Source organism: Gymnoscopelus microlampas, assembly GCF_963454915.1.
Source record: "Gymnoscopelus microlampas genome assembly, chromosome: 13".
NCBI lineage: Eukaryota > Metazoa > Chordata > Actinopteri > Myctophiformes > Myctophidae > Gymnoscopelus > Gymnoscopelus microlampas.
In genome coordinates this window covers 34,242,193-34,268,159 of record NC_139950.1, presented here as the reverse complement: position 1 = coordinate 34,268,159, position 25,967 = coordinate 34,242,193, and the positions used below count along the sequence as shown (strand labels likewise).

Here is a 25,967-nt window from a genome sequence, read left to right as displayed (position 1 = left end):
AAGGAATAGCATTGCTAGATACATGTAATATGATACAAATGTTATCCATATCATTTAGCTGAACTACCATTAATCAGATGTACTTACTGGTTGAATATAAGCGTGGCTAAAAGTTGAACAATAAAGCTAACTTGTCTGACTGCAAAGTGCAAATACTGCTCAAAAAAATAAAGGGAACGCTTTGATCCCTTAATTATTTTGAGTTTTTTCATGAACTGTGTACATAATGCTAACGAAAACTGCTCAAAATAATTAAGGGATCTAAGTGTTCCCTTTTTGAGCAGTATACAGTACATTAAGTAATGACCACACAACATGTGCATAATTGATTTGATTTAATTTAGTGTTATTTATTTTATTAGGATACACACACACGGTATTGTGTGTGTGTGTGTGTGTGTGTGTGTGTGTGTGTGTGTGGTCACACACAACTTTTTCCAACCACTGTTTAATCAAGTAATGTGCTTTCATTCATCAAGGTTCAAGGTGTTTATTATCGTTACATCTTACAAGTAGCCTACATAAGCGTAAAACGTATTATTGTCCCATCATGAGAAGACATATACATACACATACTGCATATGTATTAATATATATATATATATATATTATTAATATATTATTAAGAGGGAGGAAAAGACTTCAGACTCAAATATGACAGACTGAACTTGTAGATTAGTCATAGTTTATTACAGAGCAGAGCAAAAGCAATCCATGGATGATTTGGTGAGAGTTAGCCAAGAGTTTAAATAGGTAAAAAGTACACTTTACATTTTTTTTGTAACTTCATGATATCCTCATAAACAGCTATTTTAACGCAACAAAATTAATTGTCAAAATTTTTGTAAGTGCTGGTGGTCTCTATAAAAAAAGTGACATCTGTGGTGCTCAAAATCCCCGTTGCTCCAATCTTCACCGAACTTGGCACAAACACTGTTCAGGGGTCTGCCATGACATAGTCCCACAAGGGGTCGGCCCCCGGGGGTCACATGAGGGGCCCCTGGGTGCCAGAGGCGCAATATTGCTCTAACCCGCACAAAACTTGGCACAAATACTGTTCAATGGTCTGCTGCAGGCATCCATCATAGTTCATGTAATGTTTGTTACCTTTGGCACCGTTACGACTTAATGCCAAGAGATCTATCTTGCCAATTTTCAATGTTCAATTTGAAAGTGATATTTTGATATATACCATATTATTGTCAATATTCAAAATACTGTACATGTTTGAGACAGAGAACAATTTGTCCTTGTTCATTATGATCAATTTGTATATGCTATTTGGAGCAACATAAAGTTTGGGTTCATGAAAAATTAATTACTTTTTACCTTCTACAAATCTATACAGGTACATTTTGACCGGTAACACCACAGATGTCACTATTGTTAACAATATTATGTTTAAAAACAAACAAAAGCAATTCATTTTTGTAAGTGTGTTCTAATAGTAGTCTGTTATAGCCAGATAACATCATTATCCATTGTTTTCAATATAGGAAATATAATGAGTGAATTTTTACATTTGTATAATTGAAAACGAGTGCTACATTGAAAGATGAAAGGTCCATGGGGCCACCAAAATAATATTTTAAACAGTGTTTACATGGATATTAATGCATAACAGGTCAGCTATGAGGTGACATTTTCTTTTGGATGATAATGATATTATTTTTAGTATTTTGGGCTTAGTTAAATCACAAGTTAACCCGCTACCAAAAGTCTTGGCAGCTTTCTAACAAGGGTTAAAGGCTCTCTATTACCCCTGTTGACTATTCAATTATCTTGACCTACTTCAGTACATGTAACGCCCAGGATTCTAACCCACGTGGAAAGCCAACATCTTAACCACTAGCCTAAAGGGGAATCCCCCCTTGACTGGGGGAGATAGGGTTTTGGTCATCAGGCAGAGACTCTGAGCACACACCACGGAACATTCTACCAGATATAATTAGCTATGCGAAATGTCAAACAATGACTTAGACAGAACACAGAAAAGAATCAACTGTTACTTGAATTTTCATAGAGAACCAATGAGAATATTGCATCATATAACATATATACATAACATGATCTCTCCTTAACCCATTCAACCTAGGAAGGCATCTGTCATTTTAAATGCAGTTACATTACTTTGTAATCATGATTGAACTTCGAATCATGATCGAACAACACCTTACATTAGGACTGGCACAGGCAAAGGGTTTTGTAGAGTTGTTTTTTTTTCATAACCAACTTTTTAATGCGCACCTTTCTTAATTTGCAATTAGCTTAACCCTTATCTTAACTTTAATCTGAACACAATTACATTTAATAACTCTTGAGTTATTTTTTATTATTTTGTAATTAAGTGCAACCCTTTTTCACCTGGGCACACAAAGATCAATACTAGTAAGTACTAAGTAGTAAGAGCAGGAGATAAAAAGAAACGGCATAGAAACAGGTCAAATACTCACAAGGATATATACAGAATACAGATCGCATGTAGAAGCAGCTACTGTATGTACATGATGTTTGATGTAGACCAACATCTTATCCACTAGCCTAAAGGGGAATTCCCTCATGGGCAGGGGAAATATTAGGCTTTTGCCCATCAAGCAGAGGCTCTGGGCCACTCAGCTACATTATACTGCCATTTCGACAGTATAACTGTCATAATTATGGAAGGCACTGCTCCCGATAATTACAGATTCCTTTAAAAAGAGCGTCAAAACTACTATTTATAGTGAACCCTGTCACTGATAAATAGGTAAACACAAACATACATTCTGCATCTGGGTTTTGAAAACACCCGCCCCCGCACTAACACCCTCTTCTGTAACACACACGGAACTGCTTCGGCTCTAGTCACTGTGTCACATTACAGGAGGAGCACTGAACGGCTTTCCTCCGTCGTGGAAAATGGAGCTCGGCACTGGGACTGCCTCGGGGGCATTAGGCTTTTGCTCATCAAGCAAAGACTCTGAGCCACTCTGCTACATTAGCAGATGTTACTTTTGCCATTTAGACAGTATGGCTGTCATACTTATGGAAGACACTCCTCCCGATAATTATAGATAAAAGAAAACGTGTTAAAACTAGCATTTATAGTGAGCCCTGTCACTGATAAATGGGCAAACACGTTCAAAAAGATTATTTACGTCACTCCTAGCCAGTGCTCTGGTGCTGAGATGAATTGGCATCCACCTGGGACAGAGATGAGAGACAAAAGTGATATAGAGAGAGGTAGAGAGGGGGGAGTGGAGTGAACAAGAGGATAATGAGGTGTTCAGAAAATAGAAAATGGTGGCTGAAACTGTTGAAAACAAATAAGAAAATATAGCTGCAAGCAGCAACACGGAGGAGCAATGCAATAATACAAGTCATGAATTCTGACCATATAAGCGGGACACAGACAGATGGATGTGTACAACGGGTATTACAAAACCTTGTGGGGCATGCATTCACAACTTGCATTGTTCCCGACTTGCATCGTTCCCGAGTAGTATAGACAAAATATGTAATAACAACAGAGCTACGAGAGGTGTCGCCAAAAAAAACGACTAAAATCAATGACACAGTGGGTGCGTTCGGAAATTACGCACTGGAGCACACTCGCCTATTAGTTTGTATTGGCCAGTGCACTCAGTGCTGTATTTTCGAACGCACCCAGTATAAATCTTAAAAAATATACATGACTCCAAATTTGGGCAAGGAAGTGTGATACTTTGAATTCCATAAAATAATGTTACTGAAATACTTAAAAATATATAAAACGTGGAGAAATAAATGTGTGGTTTATGGCATACTTGCAGTGTAGACACTTGGCGCTGATCGGTTAAGCGGTTTGCAAGACAGACAAAGACACATACAGAGCCATACAGAGCCATGCCGTACGTCGGGGTGCAATAAAGGCTTAGCTCCCATATGGATCTCTAACATCATATTGATGATGACGTCAGTCTTTCCCAAACATGGAGAGACATCAGGACTTTCTGCATCTATTTTCTTCACTTTATATGATTCAATTTGTAGTGAGGCAATGTCCTGTAGGACAAACTAGCTCTCACAGATCCACTCCATAATGACAAAGGTGCATGCACCAGCTTTTAAAATGTACTTCTAGAGTACAGATGACAGATTAACTTTTTCTTACCACCGTGCTCTGACTCCTCTGGTTCGCTGTCCTCATCAAGTGAATGGTCTCACTCACTGAAATGTCTTCAGTTGTAGCTGTGGAATAGAGAGGAAAATATAAGTTTTACTACACGTTGTTACAGTTAACACATTGGGTGCGAAAACCGTATATATACGGTTTTGTAAAAGGTGCAAAAAGTGACGCGGAGTGCCAAAACCGTAATGGTACGTTTTTTGTTTTTTTCACACGGGAGGGGCTAGAGCAGCTCTGGGAGTACCCATTGTGATCCTGAGAAGGAAGGGCCAGATGGATCACTGAAAAAAAAACATGGCTCCCCATCCGCTTCCTGTCTATTTCCTTCTTTAAAACGCCTGTATCTCTGAATCTGTTTCCGGTGGGGAAAACCGGTCATGCGCGATCCCTCCCCGTTGTAACTCGCGAGTGAAATGTTATCGTTCCAGGATGTAGCCAGGGTCATCGCGCTCCATGAATGCATGCTTTTTTTACGTGGATTTGCTCGTCGTGGAGTCTACAGCTTTAAACAGCAAAGCGCAGTCAATGGTGAGATTGCTGGCACCCACGGTATGTTGTTATTAAAAAAATCAGGCACCCAATGTGTTAAGTTAGGAAATCAACCCCAGCTTCAGATTAATTTACCTATGTCCCATTTTTCTATTGGTTTGGTCATGTGAGGAGCAGCTATTATTGTTTATAATTTTTAACTACCGGCAGTTTGGAAGAGAGATGAGAGATTATTTTACGAACAGGAAAACACAACCCAACAAAATACAGACAAAACTGTCAGAGAGGGAGAGAGAGACTAAAACTAGCTGACCGTTTAAAGGTCCTTGCATTTGAAGCCCATCTCCATCCATGTTGTCCTCATAGTGGTTCAGAGATGGGGTGCATTTCCTTAAAGGGGTGTTGTTCCCAGAGTCGAACAGAGATAGGGTGCTGTCCCTAACCGGGGTGTTGTTCTTAGACTGGAACTCAGATATGGTGCTGTTCCTACCCGAGGGAATGTACCCAGACTGGAACAGAGATGAGAGGGAGAAAGAGCTAATTAGGTCAAATAATTTATGTTTCACATAAAAACACAATGTAACACCGTACAAACTAAATTGTTAGAGGCGGGGGGAATAAAAGAGAAACAAATGAGGATCAATCGTGTTCTAAAAACAGTGAAAATAACAGTAAAATCAACAAACAATAGACAGGTAGTAACACAAGAGATACACACATACCTCGCGGTTCATATCTGGGTTGGATCTGGTTAGATTGTGCAGTTCAATTTTTTCTTTATCTGTGGCTGCGAGAGGAAAAGATCAGTTTTACTACACATTGTTACAGTCAAGTTAGGAAATCAAATCAATCAAAAATGTGTCATGTGAGGAGGCTACCCAGATGTTGGCAGTGAATGTGTACCATCCAGAGTACAATTAAGACAAGTCACAGTCAGACAGTCACTTCTGCAGTCAGACAGTCACACAGTCACTTCTGCAGTCAGACAGTCACTTCTGCAGTCAGACAGTCACAGTCAGACAGTCACTTCTGCAGTCAGACAGTCACAGTCAGTCAGACAGTCACTCCACCCACAGTCTTAATAGAGTGAGAGTTCACAAAAAGGCTAATAAACTAATGTCTGTCCAAACTCCCAAATGTCTTCAGATCAACATCAAAACCTTTCTGTTTGCCACTACCTTTTATTGCGATTTTTTAAATGTCCTTACTATGCACTATAATTTGGAGTTGATCCTATATTTGGAGGATCAACTCCAGAGCAAGCCACATCACAAACTGTGCAAATGAGGTTATCAACTCACTCACCTTCAGTATCAACCATACGGTGTGACTCACGCCTCTTTTTTTTAACTGAGATGGCTTTTAAGATGGCTGAGATGGCTACAAAAAGTGAAGAGAAAAGATAGAATAACAGTGATGAGGTTGCAGGTGTTGGCTTGGTTGGATTGATTGATTGATTGATTGATTGATTGAATACTTAAACAGCACACGGTACAGTCAGACATTTGAGCTAAAAGAATAACAAAAAAGTCCTGGGGACTTCCATTGTGGTCTTATGTATTCAATTAATCAACATAGCATAAAAATAACACCAAAATACAATATCATCAACACATATAAAACACTATATGTACAACACTATATGGACATACAAAAAGGAATACACACGCACACCCCCCACACTAGTGATCGACCAATCAAGGTTTTCAAAGGCCAATGCCGATGCTGATAGTTACAGAAAAGGGTGGCCGAATGGGCTCATGGCCAATACATAATGCGCCTGTTTGAGTAAACTTAGATCTGTTTTTCTGTTACAATTGCATTATCCCATGCACATTACAATCTAATATAGGCCTACATGTTATCTAAGCCAGTAACATTTTTTACCTATCAGATCCATTAGGGTTAATCCTAATTTATAGCCGTAGTACGACACTGTTGCGTGCTAATAAAGAACAGATCTACAAGCCAACAACACGCTGCATGGTGAGATGTTGATAGCTTGTAGAGCTGTTCTTTGTGGCACTACGGAGTACAATTTAGGCTTTACACTTGAAAAGACTTACTCTCAGTACAATTCCCAACTAACATTATTTGTATTTCTTCACTAAAAGACCATACTGTATGTAATTATACAGACAGTAAACATAGTATGTGTTATGAAATGGACACATATATTGAGCTTATAAAGCAAGGAATTGATGTCTTAATGTTTTCTCTCATACACGTAAAATTCCACCGTTGCGTTTCCCACTGAATGCTACACAGCATCAAAGTATCCAATATTCAAATTGGCTAATGGGAGGGCGGGCCGGTGGCCGGGCGGACCTCTGACGTCACTCTGACTCAGCAATAACCATATAAGGAGTTCTCAAGCCAGCTACGCCCCAAATGTGGAGTGTGTTATCTAACATGAATGCAAACAAATCAGTCAGTTCCATATATAGAGCCACAGTTCCAACCCCTATGACCATATATATATATATAGAGAGAGAGAGTAGGCTATTAGAACAATGTCCAGGTACTAAAATAACCTCGCTGATATAGCACACAATTCAGTCTGCTCCAGACACAGAGCTGCACTGTGATTGATTTTATCAGATTACTGAGTGGGCAAGGTCTCTTTCAGAAGACTGGACATTTCAGTATGAAGAGACACTTATCGTCACAATAACTTATTTTTTGATTTTCTTTCTACCATGCGCGCGGGCGGACACACACACACACACACACACACACACACACACACACACACACACACACACACACACACACACACACACACACACACACACACACACACACACACACACACACGCTTGTGAAATTGCATTTGGCTGAAGAGCAGTAACTTTGCAAGCATGTAGTATGTTATGTGTAACTTAAAATCTATAGAGAAACTTACCCAGTAATACCAGCGGTATGCCGACGACAACACATATCACTATGGTTGTTGTAGATGTATTTCCTTGAGAGAAAACAAAAAAAACCTTAGTTATTACTGGGTTTAATTTGCTTTCACATCAATTCAACCACAATTGGAGGGGGGGGATCCATGAGTTTACACTTAAAGACCCTGCAAAGAGGAAGTACCCTGACCCTAATCCTCCATTTCGTTTTTTTTTGGGGTGGGGCTAAATACAGACCCAACCCCAAAGCAGGCCGATTTGTGCAAAAAATCACATTACTCCTACAGTTTTTAACCAAACGTCATGCAAATCAGTACACAGTATCTCTATAGTCATGTGATCAACCCTGATCTGTCCGATTTCCCATATTCCATCCTCATTGCTTAAGGTTGCCATCCAAAGTTTGCAAGATTGGTCCGTTTTGAACAAACTGCCTCAAACCATGAACGCAGCTTGCAATTTCCGTGAAATTTCACACGCACATTCCCACTAGGCGAGGAAGAAATGCCACCCTTTTCACATTGGCCTGTTATAGCGACACCAGCAGGTCTAATTTAGCAAAAAACATTTTTGGAACAAAATGCCTCAAATCATGAATGCTGTGTCTGATTGCCGGGAAAGACCTAAGAATAAATGGCACCATTTTCACATTGGCCTATTATAGCGCCACCAAGAAGCCAGAATAACGTACCTGACCTGGCGGAGACCTGTGCTCCGAGGAAAACTTTTTCTAGTTTCATATCGTTTTTACACATTCAATCTACTTAAGTCGACTCAGAGGGAAAAATTACCTAATAAGTCATAAGCAGCATTACACAATCTTTGATGAACATCTTCTCACCTGTTTTCAGTTCCACAGCTGAACTTGGTTCGGTGTGACAACCTCTGTCAACAGCTACAACACTGACAGAGTAGTTTTCACCACAGTGTAGATCAGTGAAAGAGCAGGAGTTTGCAGAGCTTGAGTTACAGGTGTGGTTGTGTCCATCATGTGCTGTTGCTGTTGCTATGTACATGTCTGCTCCTGAAACATTGGACCAGGACACTGTGCTATCCCCACATACTGCAGAAACAGAAACATTACTAGGGCGGCAGGGGCCTGGAGAGATGGAGGGAAGAAGAAGTGCAGAGGAAGACTGATTATTCTCTTTCATTTGTGCTTCAATTGATCAAGCAAAACGTAGGCTGAGCATCTTGATTAGTCTAATCAAATTAGTCTGTTGGAGATTGTTCATATTAGTACGTAGTTTAGTCTTATTAGTACATAGTCTTGTTCTCTCTTGGTACCTGCAATGAAGTGATAAGGAATGCTAGGAATCCCAGCACATGAGTCAGCATATGGTGTCACTGTGATGGTATAGTTCTGGCCACAGTGCATGTTGGGTATCTGACAGCCGGTACTGTTGGTGGAGCAGTAATGTATGTGTCCATCCTGGCCCACTGCTGTCACATTGTAAGCTGTGGCACTGGGACTTCTTTGCCAGGTCACATCGGCTGAGTTGGGACACCCCAGACTGGCACTAACATTCACTGGGGCACATGGGGCTGGGAAGAGAATTATAACATAAATTAATACATTCCACTTCAATCTTTCTGAAGTGAGCATGATTAGACCCAAGAAGTCAAACGCAGCAATACATTGTCTTTGGTCTTTGGTGTGCATACATACAATATGTTCTCCATGTCTTACCTGAGCTGAATGTCAGGGTCTGACTCGGGTCACTGGAGCAGTTTCCATTAATAGCCTTCACATCTACGGTGTAGTTGGAGCCACAGGTGATGTTAAGAGTACAATTGAGATCAGAGGACCAGCATGTGGCATTGACTTGACTACCCCAGGCAGAAACAGAGTACCGTAGTGCCCCCTTGCTGGCAGACCAGGACACAACAGCAGTGTTGCTGATACAGTCAGGAGCTACCAAGACGTTGGTAGGAACACACACTACAAAGAGAGGATGGATACAGAGTTAGACATTACACAGAAATAATATGCTGATGGAACATTGTGGAGGAAAATAAAACATAACTGGGTGGGCTCAGAGATATCATGTAGAAAATGTTAATTATTACTGTATGATTAGAATCTCCAAATTAGTGACAGGACACAGAGAAAGAAGTTATGAAAGAAATAAGCTCAGCTGAATCATGGTGTATTGTTCATGCATTCCCAATTCTAAAATCATTTTACATGGTGGGGTGGCAAACGTAATCTTTCCTTCCTCCATTTACACATTTCACATATTATTGTCTCCGCCAGGCCGAAAGGCATGGCGAGAGAGTATGTTTTGCACCCCGTCCGTCCGTCCGTGTGTCCTTCTGTCTGTGAGCGGCTAATCTCCGGCACCGTTGGCCCGGTCGCTGCGAAACTGTGCACACACACTCCCTGGATGCCAATTCAGAACCTCTGCATCAAATTTTTCACATGGGCCTGCTATAGCGCCACCAGCAGGCCGATAAGTGCAAAACCCATTTTTTCACATTACTCCTACAGTTTTTAACCAAACGTCATGCAAATCAGTACACAGTATCTCTATAGTCATGTGATCAACCCTGATCTGTCCGATTTCCCATATTCCATCCTCATTGCTTAAGGTTGCCATCCAAAGTTTGCAAGATTGGTCCGTTTTGAACAAACTGCCTCAAACCATGAACGCAGCTTGCAATTTCCGTGAAATTTCACACGCACATTCCCACTAGGCCGAGGAAGAAATGCCACCCTTTTCACATTGGCCTGTTATAGCGCCACCAGCAGGTCTAATTTAGCAAAACACATTTTTGGAACAAAATGCCTCAAATCATGAATGCTGTGTCTGACTGCCGTGAAAGACCTAAGAATAAATGGCACCATTTCCATATTGGCCTATTATAGCGCCACCAGGAGGCCAGAATAACGTACCTGACCTGGCGGAGACCTGTGCTCCGAGGAGCACTTTTTCTAGTTTTTCATCATTTTGAGTGGTTTATAAATACTAGACCATACCCGGTCGACGCATCCGTGGGGGGATATGCGCACATGATCTGGCAACCCGGGAGGCGACATTGTTTGACACATAAACGCTAATAAGAAGCTGAGATTTGATGAAATTGAAAAACAGGCTTCACAGTTAAGTTCAGATGGTAATGGTCAATGGCTGTGTGCAAAATCAGAGCAAGTGGTCCAGCCACTGAGGAGAACCGGGTAGCTTCACTCACTCACCTACCACTACAGACAGAGGTTACTAGAATTATAGTAGGATAACACATTATTCTGTGGTCTGAGTCTGACAAACTTTGAGGCTTTTTTCAACCAGTCTGTAAAATGTTCTTGGTCGCTAAAAAAGTTACATAGTGCCACTTTGAATTCATTAATCTAATGAATCAACAAAATTCATACTTACGGAACACCTCAACGTTGTAGAGCTCGCTCTTCTTGTGATCAAACATCAGGAAATATTGTCCGCCGTCTTGCATGGTCAAAATCTTCAAAAATATTTTCCCTGTTCCTTTATCCAAAAATGCCCCGTTGACATCCTCTTGAGTTAAGCTTGGATCACTGAAATCCCACTTTGCCACCTCATGACCTTTGGAGGATTTATATTTGCATAGGGTGACAAAGTTGGGTTTCTGTCTGTCTGGAGTGAATTCTACACTTCCTCCCAATGGTATGGATCGATGCCCTGTGTGGAGAACATAGGTTCAGGTAAGTTGAACAGTTAAAAAGCAGTCAGTATCAAGTTAGTTAGTGTCAGGCAGAAACCTTGTATCTCCATATTTCAACTTTTTATGTTTTTTTCGTAAATGAATGCCCAATTCGTTGTAAAAGAGTGTCACACAAAAGTAGTGAAAATAGCAGATCTGCAATAGATCTGCCATTTTAACTATTTCTGTAAAATGTTGAAAGTGAAAGTGGTTAAGTGTGTGTGTGGGTTTTATAAATATTGAACCAACGAAAAGTTTTAGCAAGAGCTTGTGACTAAATAATAATTACATTGGATCCATTGGAGGTTCTTTTTTCCCTATTTCCTGAAAACAAATTATGTTGGACATATAGAACAAGGTTTCCACCCGACAGCGACAATATATAGAAATAAGGTTTCCGCTTGTGAGACAAACTCACTATATCCTGAGCCACTGCCCACTCTCTCCTCCCGAACATTTGTCTCAGTGGCATCATGCTCATTGGCCCAGGGGGACATGTGCACCCCCTAAGCTGCACAGACTATATTTTTTACTCTTGGACCTTTAGGAAATATTTCTTGGGCTACCAAATATTTTCAACTGCTCAAATTAATTCAGAATATGCCCTATCATATTGGGTTTTCTTTTTGGCTGGACAGCTGCTACATCTGAGCATGTTGCTCAACAACTCAATGTTGCAGTGACAATTAAAGGGTAGGTCAGTTGTGGGTACAGTAACAGGATTGGTCAGTCAACTGGTTGGCCTAGCAACAGAGCAGTCGTCTCATCCTTGTGTGTGTGCATGTGTGTGTGCGTGTGCGTGTGTGTGTGTGTGTTGCAATGATTTATCAAATGGAGTTGACAAAAATCAATTGCCAATGTTGCAAAATGAACAACAAATGAATCACCCCCACCACAAGTACCGTTATGTATTATAGTCATTCTGACCAGTAACTTTTTGACTTTTTTCTCAAATGGTAATCTTTCCTTGAGTCATTTTTTTATGGAAGTACTTTTACTTGAGTACAGATTTCCAGTACTCTACCCACCCCTGGAAGTACAACACATAATCATAACATTTATCATTCACAGGACAAAATGCACACTTACTCATCAGGTTAACCAAAATATTGCGCTGCTGTCGACCGTTTACCTCCACAGAATAATTCCCACCGTCTGATATGTTCATATTGTTGACGACCAACTTTCCGGTTAATGTATTCAATTCTGTGCGTTTTTTAGATGGCCCATAGTATTCCAGCTCAAGCCCTTCAAAGTCCTTCAAAAATTCTGCCAGTTTATTGCCGCCATGTCTCCACAGGATGCTAGAGATGGGTTCAGTAACAGAGGTAGCTTCTGGATGCAATTCAAGGACTTCGTTGAATTTGATGTATTTCACACCTGTGTGGAGAACATTATTTTTGTCAAATTGAACAGTTTCAAACAATTGGTAATGAGATTTAGTAGAATGAAGGGTTTAGCAGCAAAAATAATTAGATATTCCAGACTAAAACTAAAATAAAATAAACCAAAACTCGAAAATCTGTAGAGTAGCACAGGCAGAATATCAGACCCAACCATACATAAAATAACGTGTGTGTCATGTTCATTGTGGAATATGATGTAGACTGAGGTATACTTTTTTTTCTTTTCGATTATGAAGGGTAAGCCAGAACCTTCCATAACCTGAACATGTCCAGAACCTGTGAAGTTCTGTGATGGTATTTAGTTAAATGTCCATTGTAACCGGAACCACCGCTGAAGGGACGTAAAGCATAATTTTTTCAAAAATAAATAACTCCGATCTACAAGCACATACTGTAACACATTGCATCGCAAAGCGTTGTGAGGTTGTAAATTGGCTATTTTCGCTATTTTAGGGAGGAAAAAAAAGTTACATTAGAAGTTTCAAGTTCCCGGAATACAGGTTTAGTACCACCTCCCAAACAGGGCCCAAATAGGTTGTGAGAACCGCATCTGAATCTAGAACCAGTTAAACATGCTACATGGCACAGCATGGTTCACTTACTGTAGTTCTTGTAGACCTTATTGTTATGAAGCATTATTATACAGTATTTATTGTATAACTATAACTACAGTGTTATAAGTAGATTATAATGCATTATAAGCATGTCTATAATGTATTATTTATAGACAAGGGGATGCATAGGAATTAGGAAGTGTTAATAAAATAATGCAGTCACTTATGAATGATCTAAAATATAGTATCTGTACACAACTCATTGTGCAACCACACATCTCTACTAAATGTCTGCATGTTATTATTATTATGACCCTACTGTACTCAGTACTCACCTTCTTCAGGATAGGTTTCTATGGCACAAAGGGAGGGCTCTGCAAAGGAAAATAAAAAATAAAGTAAGGTAAGCAGGTTTAGCAAGTTTTTTGTTCCTTCAATCATTATACTGTTAAACGAGAGGGACAGGACTAAACATTAGGCTTGGGTAGTATAACCGTATTGTGGGGTATACCAGGGTATTTAAACATCCTGACGGTATGATCTTTAACACTGTCATTCATTACTTTAAACTGATATGATATATTGTTATTGTTGTGAGCAGGCATTGATGTCGAACACTCATTTTGTACACTCTCAGAGTTACAGACCTGTGCTCAGGGTCCATTTGGAACCCCCTCAAGAAAACCTGAGGGTCCCTGGACCCGACTTTGAGAACCACTGCCCTAATCTATCAGTATAATCCATAGACATTTAGTCTATTCATTCATCAATTTTAATTTAGGCACACAACTGATCAAACTTTGTTGGCATATGTTAGATCAAGTGGCAGTCTATCCTTCGGAAGAAAAAAAAATGGTGGAAAAGTTAATTGTCTTCCGTAATATAATTCAAAAAGTGAAACTTTCATATATTCTAGATTCATTGTGTATAAAGTGAAATATCTAAAACCTTGTTTCAATCTAGATGATTACTGCATACAGCAACAAAAGATCCATATCTCAAAATATTAGAATATTACACGAGACCACTCAAAATATAATTATATAATAAGTATAATACAGAAATGTTGACCATCTGAAAAGTATGTTAATTTATGCAATCAATACTTGGTCTGGACTACTTTTGAACAAATTATTTCATCAATGGGGCGTGGCATGGAGGTGATCAGCCTGTGGCACTGCTGAGGTGTTTTGGAAGCCCATGTTTGCTTTGATAGCAGATATAAGCTCATCTGTGAGGTTGAGTCTAAACTAAAGTCTTATTACACCTCCCTCTTGACAATACCTTACAGATTCATTACACCTCGCTCTTGACAATACCTTACAGATTCACGGTGGGGTTCAGGTCAGGCCAGTTAGCTGGTTAGTTAAGCACAGTAATACCATGGTTGGTACACTGTGTTTTATCAAGTCCAAAGTCAACACAGCCATCTATCAGGATTCATGAGTGTATGCCATAATCATCAAGATTAAAACAAAAAAATGCGCAATGAATATTACATTATGCGCAATGAATCGAGAATATATAAAAGGTTTTCAGACAGACAGACAGAGATCCCCCCTTGGGATTCATACTCTTTCCATTGTCAGCATATTATTTTTACTAGGTAGCAGCTTATTCATGTGCCATCCTTGTCATAGTAGTTATTCACATAGTTAAATGTGAATAACGATAGCATGATGTAGTTGTGTTTTCCATCATCACACCAACTCGTTAATATTTTGAGGGCAAAAATAAGAATCAAATATAGCTGCAAGCAGCGATAATACGGGGCCAGTGAATAGAGAGAGAGAGAGAGACATGGAAACGGAATAGATTGAAGAGAGAGAGAGTGACATGGAAACAATAGATTGATGAGAGAGAGAGATGGAAACATAATGGTTTGATTGGACATCTCAACCTACTGCCATTAACAGGATTCGAACTCTCAACCTTCAGACTAATAGGCTGCAACACTACCTATAGTGCTATAGCTTTGTCCAGGCTGATATTGTCTGTTGAAGATCATAAACTCTTGCCTTCTTTCATGAACCAAGCCCCTGTTTCACTAACACTAAGATCACTCGTTCACAAACCATTTACCAATGAAGAAATTGTACATCTCCTCAGAACCAAAACAAGTGAAAGTAGCCGATCTACAAGCTCACAAACCATGAAAAGTTGTGAGATTGTAGATCAGCTATTTTCAGAATGAAGTATGTCATACGTTGAAAAAACGTACTCTCAAATAAGCATTTCAGGTTATCTTTACCATTTGCACATGTATTCATTGATACAGTCATGTTGTTTGCAATTCAACTTAAATTAAGTTTGCATCAAGTGAGGCTTGAACTGGCGACCTTGAGATTGTGAGGCATTCATTTAAGGGAGACGCCATTGGCCCAACAGACAAGTAACTGTGAAAAAGGAGATCACACAGATGATACAGTTTCACGCAAATAGCTGAAAAATCCTGGGTTTAAGTGTTTTTCAAACTGCTCAAAATTGCGGACAATCTAAGGGCGGAGCTTAATGGTCAAATCGATACGTGTGTTCCTCATGAGTCAAGGCACATGTGTAAGCAAGTTTCACGACTTTCGGCCAAACGAGGCATGACTTATGCCTGTTTAAATCTGCCTTTTCAAAAAATTGCTATAGCGCCCCCTTTTCGCCAATTGGAGTGAGATTGGTTTCAGTGATATTTGGAATGACCCTGTACATTTCTGCAAAGTTTCAAAGAAATGTGAGTCTGCATGTATGTTTTAGGCACAGATGAATAATTTTCATAAAACTGTAATAGTTAAAATCTATCTCCTCCTGGGATTTTTGAGCAATCTGCACGAAACGTTTAACACTTGAACTTTGGACCTCTGCCTACAAAAATTTCCAACGGATTTTCCATAAGTGAAAAAATGCAGAAGTTAGGAGCCAATGACTGTTTTTCATATAATTCAAAATGGTGGGAGATATAAAGGTCAGAGGTCAAAAGTCAGAGGGTGAAAGTTGTTCAGCATGAGGAGACGCATATGTGTATCCAAGTTTCATGGCTCTAAGTGAAACAGGGCATGAGTTGTACCTGTTCAAAGTTGGCATTTTCAATTGAGTGCTATAGCGCCACCTTTGGACGAAAGATTGTGAGAATTATTTCTTGATAGTTTTTCATGACCATCTATCATATGGCTGAGTTTCGAAAAAAGCGACAGCACGGTTAAGCCAGAACTAAGATTAGCCTTCAATTGAGAGGGAGCGAAAAACAATTATCAATATAGCTGCAAGCAGCGATAATACGGGGCCAGTGAGAGAGAGACAGACAGACATGGAAACTGGAGAGAGAGAGAGAGAGAGAGAGAGATGGAAACAGAATGGATAGATTGGACATCTCAACCTATTGCCATTAACAGGAATCGAACTCTCAACCTTCGGACTAGGATAAGGATAATTCCTTTTAACAGGTCGTTCATGAAAGTCCTTGTGGTCTTGTTTCCAATGAGAACCTGTGAGCAATTAGGGGTTAAGAGTCTTGCTCAGGGACAAATTTCATTTCATCGACGCATATGCTGGGATGGCCTGGAATCGAACCTGGGGCAACCAGGGCCTCTGGTTTTCCAGGCGTGCTCACTAACCACCCAGCTATGGCCGCCCCATGATAGGCTAATAGGCTGCAACACTACCTATAGTGCTATAGCTTTGTCCAGGCTGATGTTGTCTGTTGAAGATCATAAACTCTTGCCTTCTGTCATGAACCAAGCCAACACTAAGATCACTCGTTCACAAACCATTTACCAATAGGGAAATTGTATGTCTCCTCGCTACCGAAAACAGTGAAAGCAGCCGATCTACAAGCTCAGAAACACGTTGCTATCTGAAAAGTTTTGAGATTGTAGATCGGCTATTTTCAGAATGAAGTATGTCATACATTAAAAAAACATACTCTCTCCAAGAAGCATTTCATCATTATCTTTACCATTTGCACATGTATTCATTGATACAGTCATGTTGTTTGCAATTCAACTTAAATTAAGTCTGCATCAAGTGAGGCTTGAACTGGCGACCCTGAGATTGTGAGGCCTTCATTTAAGGGAGACGCCATTGGCCCAACAGATAAGTAACTGTGAAAGAGGAGATCACACAGATGATACAGTTTCACGCAAATAGCTGAAAAATCCTGGGTTTAAGTGTTTTTCAAACTGCTCAAAATTGCGGACAATCTAAGGGCGGAGCTTACTGGTCAAAGAGATAGATGTGTTCCTCATGAGTCAAGGCACATGTGTAAGCAAGTTTCACGACTTTCGGCCAAACGAGGCATGACTTATGCCTGTTTAAAGTCTGCCTTTTCAAAAAATTGCTATAGCGCCCCCTTTTGGCCAATTGGAGTAAGATTGGTTTCAGTGATATTTGGAATGACCCTGTACATTTCTGCCAAGTTTCAAAGAAATGTGAGTCTGCATGTATGTTTTAGGCACAGATGAATAATTTTCATAAAACTGTAATAGTTAAAATCTATCTCCTCCTGGGATTTTTGAGCAATCTGCACGAAACATTTTACACATGAACTTTGGACCACTGCCTACAAAAATTTCCAACGGATTTTCCATAAGTGAAAAAATGCAGAAGTTAGGAGCCAATGACTGTTTTTCATATAATTCAAAATGGTGGGCGATCTAAAGGTCAGAGGTCAAAAGTCAGACCACGAAAGTTGTCGGGCATGAAGAGACGCATGTGTGTATCGAAGTGTCATGGTTGTAGGTCAAACAGGGCATGAGTTGTACCTGTTCAAAGTTGGCACTTTCAATTGAGTGCTATAGCGCCACCCTTTGACGAATGAGTGTGAGAATTATTTCTTGGTAGTTTTTCATGAGCATCTACCATATGGCCGAGTTTCGTAAAAAGCGTATGCACGGTTAAGCCAGAACTGGCAAAAACAAGTATTTTTCAAACTGCTCAAAATTGCGGACAATCTAAGGGCGGAGCTTAATGGTCAAATCGATACGTGTGTTCCTCATGAGTCAAGGCACATGTGTAAGCAAGTTTCACGACTTTCGGCCAAACGAGGCATGACTTATGCCTGTTTAAAGTCTGCCTTTTCAAAAAATTGCTATAGCGCCCCCTTTTGGCCAATTGGAGTAAGATTGGTTTCAGTGATATTTGGAATGACCCTGTACATTTCTGCAAAGTTTCAAAGAAATGTGAGTCTGCATGTATGTTTTAGGCACAGATGAATAATTTTCATAAAACTGTAATAGTTAAAATCTATCTCCTCCTGGGATTTTTGAGCAATCTGCACGAAACGTTTCGTACTTGAACTTTGGACCACTTTCTACAAAAATTTCCAACGGATTTTCCATAAGTGAAAAAATGCAGAAGTTAGGAGCCAATGACTGTTTTTCATATAATTCAAAATGGTGGGAGATCTAAAGGTCAGAGGTCAAAAGTCAGAGTGTGAAAGTTGTTAAGCATGAGGAGACGCATATGTGTATCCAAGTTTCATGGCTGTAGGTCAAACAGGGCATGAATTGTACCTGGTCAAAGTTGGCATTTTCAATTGAGTGCTATAGCGCCACCTTTGGACGAAAGATTGTGAGAATTATTTTTTGATCGTTTTTCATGACCATCTACCATATGGCCGAGTTTCGTAAAAACCGACAGCGCGGTTCAGCCAGAACTGCGAAAAGTGGCAGAAGAAGAAGTGACAGAATAATGCGAATAACAATACGTGTCCAGAGCAGAGCTCTGGCCCCGTAATTAAAACATTTTGTGCGCACACGCTTTGCGCGTGCACACAGGGCTCTCCCCCTGGTCTCCCCCCTCGGCTAACCTTTTTCCTGCAGGAAACCCTGCAATCACCATCATCCATTCATAGTGTTATAGGCTACTTAAAACTAGTAGCTAAATATGACGCATGAATATTATAACACGTGATAGATCATAGGCTAGATGTATCAACTCTTCATTTGTCATCGTAACATGACCATTAGCGACAAAAATAAACACTATCTGTACTGAGTTGATCTTGGACATAGAACTACACATGAACAGAGCAACTACATTTAAACACTCAACTCAAAGTTCATTTATAAAGCACATTTAAAATGACGGAAGCCAACCAAAGTGCTATACAGGGCAACAGAATAAAATACACACAAAAAAAGAAAACACAACACAATAAAGTACAACAAGGTAGAAAACAGAGGGAATGCAATTTGAACAAAAAGCAACACACAGCAGTGGTCGTGAGCAAGGGGTGCTCGTATGTCTCAGCTATGCTCAAAGGCCAGAGAGAAGAAGTAGTAGAAGTTTAAATATATTTATAGACTGAGCAGCTCTAATGTGAAAAGGCAGCTGTTTCCATAGTCTGGGGGCAGCTGCAGCGAAGTGTCACCTCTGGTTTTTAGCCTAGTCATAGGCACATCTAGCAGCAACTGGTCTGCTGACCTTAGAGCTCTGGGTGGGATATGATCTTGTATAAGATCTGCAAGTGGGGGGGCATTCCGTTTTTAACTCTAAAAACAAACATCAAAATCAATTCTAAAGCGCACAGGGAGCCAATGTAGGGAGGCCAGAACCGGAGAAATGTGGTCCTTTGTGCCAGTAAGGCGGCGGGTAGCAGCATTCTGAGCTGCAGGTGCCTAAGCAGCGACTGGTCTATGCAAACATATAGGGAGTTACAATAGTCCAGGCTAGATGAGATCAGATCATGAAGGCATGAATAACTCTCTCTATATCTCTGGGGGAGAGGTAGGCTTTGACCTTAGCCAATATCCGCAGCTGGAAGCAGCTGGTTCTGACCACTGTGCTGACCTGTTAGTCAAGTTTAAAATTGGCATCCAGGGTGATGCCAAGGTTTTATACGCGGGCGTATATTGGTGCTTAGGGGAACCAGGGTACCAAAAGTGTACCTTCTTACTTTCGTTAACTGTGTACAATTTTACTACAGTTTAGAATCCATATTAAGCCATTTTGTCATCTATACAGCATTTGGAAAACAATACCATACAGATGCCAACAACACATTGCATCTGCTATTTTCAAATAGCCAATGTACTCTAAAGGTTTAAAGAGCCTAGTCGCTTCTTTTGGGCTTGTTTTCATAGAACTGGCAGCTTATTTATCTCACAAAATCTGGCAACAGTGATTCTACGGCTCTGCACCAGAGCCGATGTGAACCATGCGAGGCACAGCTTTTTAAAATATTTCCACTCTAGAAGGGGTTTCACTTTGTTGCGGTTTCAACCCCCCATAAGGCCGTGGCCATCTAAACGGAAGGCACATCTGATATTTTATTTTGCGGTTTTCTCTAGAGACCGTCATCTAAACGGGGCCTCAGTCAGTAAGTCAGTAAGGGAGCGGATTGGAATTGGGCCAGTATGTACAATAATTGCGATCATCCCTACCTTCCTCCTCTCCCTTCCTCTCTGGCTCCGCCTCCTGGGCGGCGATGGGAGGAGTTTCTCTCTCTCCGTTCTCCAGGGCGGCGTCGACATCGGCCTGCACCAGGCGGGACGCAGCTGATTTCGCCCCCTTGCCGTCGCTGCCGGGTCGAGGCTTCGCCTCCCAGCTGGCCGGCGGGCTCCGATTGGTCTTCATTCTTGTCCTCTGTGATGCAGGATGCTCTTCCCTCTCGGAACCCTGAGACACGCCCCCCTCCTCTCCTTTACCTGGAGGCCCCGCCCTCACCTGAGAGACAGAGAGAGACAGAGAGAGAGAGAGAGACACATACTGTATAGAGACACATATAGAGACATTGTTTTTCTTTTAAAGACGTGTAAGTGATATTATTTTGTTAAAATAAGTTGTCTATAAGGTGTCTTCTCACACCCGTTCGTCACCACTGCAAATTAAATCTCCAATTGTTTAATCCATTAAGACCAGGAACGCATGTGTCATTTTAAGATTTATTTGGCTATTCAAAAATAGCAGATCTACAAGATCATAGCTAATGAGCTTGTAGATCTGTTATTTTTTGAAAAATCGTGGAAGATTTGTGCAAATCTTTTTTTTTTAAACTCCTATAGTGCTTCTGGGGGTCCCTGGAACAACATATTTTGAGATGGGGGTCCGCAGCCAAATACATATCATTTTGGGGGTCCTTGACATAGATATAGAAACCTAGATACCTCATTGGCCTCTGCAGTTCGTTGGAGCGACCTGTTTCGTATGGTGGCCGCCATATTTCCGGGTGGAACGGGCACTGGCCAATCACAGCGTGTTGACTACTGGCCAATCACAGCGCGTCCTTTCCAGGACTTGTCAGAATCTTGTTGTCCCGCCCCCACCTGCCTCTGATTGGCCTACTGAACGCCCCCTTCTGTGACGCACGCGTAAATTTCCAGCTGCCCCCCCGGAAGCGGAAGCACGTCCGCCATACAGACGCTTCAGAGCCAGAGGAGGCGTCTACCTTTATATGTCTATGGTCCTTGACACGGAAAAGTTGGAGCACCACTGAAATAGCAACATACTCTTATGATTTAGAAAACATTTTTAGATATGAATTTGGCCACGGACCCCCATCTCAACATGTTTTGTTCCAGGGACCAAAGATTTGAGTTACAAATGTTCTTTTAAAAATATATATTCAAAGTTCACGATTTTTCAAAAATAGCAGATATACAAGCTAGATCAGCTATTTTTGAATAGCCAAAGAAATCTAAAATGACACAGATGCGTTCCCAGATTGAATGGGTTAAGATCATTTGATAAGAGAATCTTATAAGATCATCCTGTAGTGTGTGATGCTACCAAATTGTTTAAGATTTCTTTTTAACTTCTATAGTGTGATTCCAGCTCTTGCATAATAAAAATATATTATACATTATACATGGTCAACTGGCGGCCCAGGGACCACATGCGGCCCCCACCTTCACTTAATGAGGCCCGCAGGTTAATATCGATATATAGTGATACATTATTGATTTCAGCTTTTACAATTGCAAACATGACCCGCTTTAATTACTTCAGTCTATATTAGTAGCTTAGTGACTAATATTAAAATTCTATTGTCTTAATGTGGAATGTATTTGTATTTAAGTATTCCAATTAAAAAATAGCTAAAATAGCTAAAATAGCAGGTCTACAAAGCTCAAAACGCGTTGCAGCGCGACACGTTTTGAGCTTGTAGATCAGCTATTTTTGCTACTTTTGTGTGACATAGAAGTACGACATTCATTTACGAAAAAAGTTAAAATATGGAGATAAGGGGTTTCTGCCCGATAACAACAATATGCAATGTGGCCCTCTGGAGTGAGTGTGGAAATATAGTGGCCCTCTCCATCATCAAAGATGCCCACCCCTGGTATACATTGTAACAATCCTAATCTTATTATTACTACGTATTATCATGTTATATTATTGTTCAGACCTGCAGGGCGCGCTGTTCGAAGATCGACCTGGTCTCGCGCAGCTTGGAGAGTCCCGCAGACTTGGCTCCGCCCCCTTGGGAAGTCCCTCCCCCACCACCAGGGGCCTGGGGGTCGAAGACCCTGGGTAGAGACTGCTTCACCTGCTCTGTACCTGGAAAACATTAGTATTATTAATATTATTATTATTATTATTAGACTGGAGACCCTGGGTACAGACAGCTTTACCAGCTCTGTACCTGGAAAACATTGTTGTATGGCCACGTCCTATTATGTGATTTGTGAAACACTGTGAATTCCCTCTTTGTCAAGGAGATAGTGGTGGCCATTTATGGGACAGCTACACTGAAAACAACCAGGAGTCTCACATGATAGAATGAAACCACCTAAGGGGAGGTCAACCCCCCTTTTACCCCAACAAAACTGAAGAAAGTGTGAGGTATGTTTACTGATGAAAAAGTCCACATTATGCTACGTTTATCTCAGAATTAATCTGAAGGATTCTAGCCGGTTCTAGCTGAAACACGGTGTTAAGATACTTTTAACATCATGATTCATATGACTCACCCACACAGTCCTTAGGATAGCTGAGAGATGAAGCAGGGACCCCCACTACATGTTGTATAAAATTGTGTTACAGACCTTTTCATATATTTCATTGATAGCTTCATAGACTTGTTTGACAGCACTATACCATCAGTGTTGTGTAAATTAAAGTGTTTGTTTAAACATTATCTTTTCTATTAATATGTTTCATGTTAATGTGTATTTTCAGACATTTAACCACTTAACCCGTCAACACTTAAAAGTTAGTAAACGTGACTGTTGGCTCTGTACTTAGTCTGCTCTTTTCCCCGCTCTACACCAAACCTCTTTGCAGATAGCATTTTCAGCTACTGTTCCCCTCAGAAAAGTTCCTATCACACAAAGACTTGGCGGCCCCCCTGTATTATCTACAGGGGGCCCTAGGGGTCTCGGACCCCTGTTGAAGACCTCTGATCTATAATGTACAATGCATAGTTTATCACTTCTAACTTTATGCTTATGTTCATGAATTAATTTTTGGAAATGTTACTATTGTGGTAAGCTAACTGTAGATCATTGGTAAAATTATTATGTTTGTCCAAGTGAGGCCGCCGTACACCGGTGGGCGTATGAGGAACCGGCATGCATCTCATTCATTCATTCAGTACGTTACCTGTTGACTACATGGTTCACCTATTGTCTCAGTCTGTGAATAAACCAGCAAGTTATTACCTACGTCTAATCCTTGACTCACGCAGTATCTGGAATAGTTTTACACTAACCTTATTCCTAAACTTAATCTCAGTAAAACTATGCATAACCCTAAACTTATTTCTAACCTTATCCTCAGTAAAACAAATACAAGAACCGCTGGTCCGCGGTTACCATCCAGTGGATGGGATGTGACGTCATCGATTAACTAGCCGCAATCAAACCCTACCCGAACAACCGATGTTCATGGATGAACTTCAACATAGTGTTTTCACTTTCTCCCTTTTTGGTCCATAAATCTACATAAACGTTTAGATTTCAAAAATAAAGTGTTTACCCCATGGCCACGGATGTTACAATTATGCACGGGTACGTACGGGCTCTCAGAAGTACCCGTATCTTCCGTATTGTTAAACAAAAAGCACTTTAATCCGATCGGTGGGCATTTTCTCATAGAGTTATAATGTATCAGAGTGCAATACACCTCCCAACCGATAGGGTGACGTAATTGAAAGCGTAAGGAAGGAGATGGCCTCCAATCGGTATTAAAATGCTTTTTATTAAACAATACGAAGATACGGGTACTTCTGACAGCCCGTATATAATTGTAACATCTGTGACCATGGGGTAAGAACTTTATATTTGAAATCTGAACGTTTACGTACATGTACGGGTTTACATAAACCCATACAAGAACGTGTAAACACCAGGTTGACGTTCACCCATGACACTCATGTATCCGGGCTAGCTAGTCAGGGCTAGCAACTTAGAAAAAAGTTGCCTGCTACTTCCAAAATATCAAATAAGCTATACAACTAAAGTTAAGTGACGCTGTGACACAGCCGTCGAGTTCCAATGCATGTCCCCGTGCCTTGTATTATGATAATAATAACATTTAATTTAAAAAGAAAGTCCTACCGGTTGATGAAGCCGGCTGATAAACCGGCAATGTGCTCGTCAGTGTCAACCGTGTCAGACAAAACCAAAACACCGTGAGACGCGTCTTCATGTTGATGGACCGATAATAACTCATTAATAGCCGACACAAGAACAAACAAGCGGCCACAAACGCAAACAAACGCAAACAAACGCTAATGGCTGATCCGTCTTGTACTCAAGCCTGATCCAGCTTGATCCTTTCCACTAAAGGCTTCTCTTCCTAGTTCCCCCACCTCTCTCTCCTTTTCTTTTTCCAAAAGATCCAAACGTCTGGAATGCATCCAGATGTCTGGGACCGCAAAAATGAGGCTGTGACGCCATCTACCGTTTACAAGTAGTATTTCAGCCTTCCTCTGTGTGTTTCACAAAATCACCCCCCAAAAAAGGTTGACTGCACAGTTTTTTGTTTAGTTTTCTTCAGTGGTGGAAAAAGTACTCAATTTTACTTAAGTAAAAGTAGCAATACTACAATGTAGAAATACTCTGTTACACGTAAAAGTCCGGAATTCAAAATGTACTTGAGTGAAAGTACAAAAGTATTGGTATAAAAATGTACTTAAAGCACCAAAAGTAGAAAGTACTCATTATGCAGAATGTCCCATTTCACAAGTTCTTTGTGTCATCATGTCCAATTTAACTTGCTTATCCGGTATCCTGTATGAGGTCTCTATCCCGACCTGAAAATGCATTTTCTGTTTAATAAACACACAGACAGGGAGACTATTGCTGAACAAATTACTTTCAGAATATAGAGCTATTCCTCAGTTATTTTAACCAAAGAAAATCACTTACTCTACCTTTGATTAAAAATAATTATAAAGAAGGGTTTAAATCTATCTCCTCCTGGGATTTTTGAGCAATCTGCACAAAACCTTCTACACACAAACATTTGACTAATATCTAAAAATAATTGTGGTGAAATGTTTGTATGTGAAGAAATTAAGCCTCCAGGGGCCAATGAATATTGTAGTTTTATGAAAATTACTCTTCTGGCCCTAACTACATGAATGCAGTGTCGTATTTTTACGAAACGTTGAAGTATGGTAGAGGATCATGCCAAATAGTAATATTGATTGATCATTGGTGGAAAGTAGCTAAGTACATTTACTTTAGTAATATACTTAACTACAATTTTGAGGTATTTGTACTTTACTTGAGTATTTCCACTTTCCAATACTTTTACTTCTACTCCACTACATCTTGGATCCAAATATTGTACTATTACTCCACTACATTTATTTGAAAACTTTAGTTACTAGTTACTTTACAGATATAAA

General features: G+C 40.3%; 1 protein-coding gene across 1 annotated transcript; it reads right to left on the bottom strand.

Annotated features, from left to right (window-relative positions):
* Positions 1–677: 677 nt before the first annotated feature.
* On the bottom strand, positions 678–24,887 carry LOC311059158 (uncharacterized protein). The gene is made up of 15 exons (XM_084076842.1): positions 24,670–24,887; positions 22,518–22,669; positions 20,554–20,836; positions 13,519–13,557; positions 12,313–12,603; positions 10,923–11,201; positions 9,236–9,487; positions 8,833–9,090; positions 8,387–8,644; positions 7,542–7,604; positions 5,942–6,016; positions 5,359–5,423; positions 4,950–5,145; positions 4,133–4,209; positions 678–3,183 (listed from the first exon to the last, which is right to left on the bottom strand). Exons 1-15 carry the CDS (start codon positions 24,782–24,784, stop codon positions 3,145–3,147), a joined length of 2,442 nt encoding a protein of 813 aa, XP_083932968.1. The 5' UTR covers positions 24,785–24,887; the 3' UTR covers positions 678–3,144.
* Between the last annotated feature and the right edge of the window lie 1,080 nt (positions 24,888–25,967).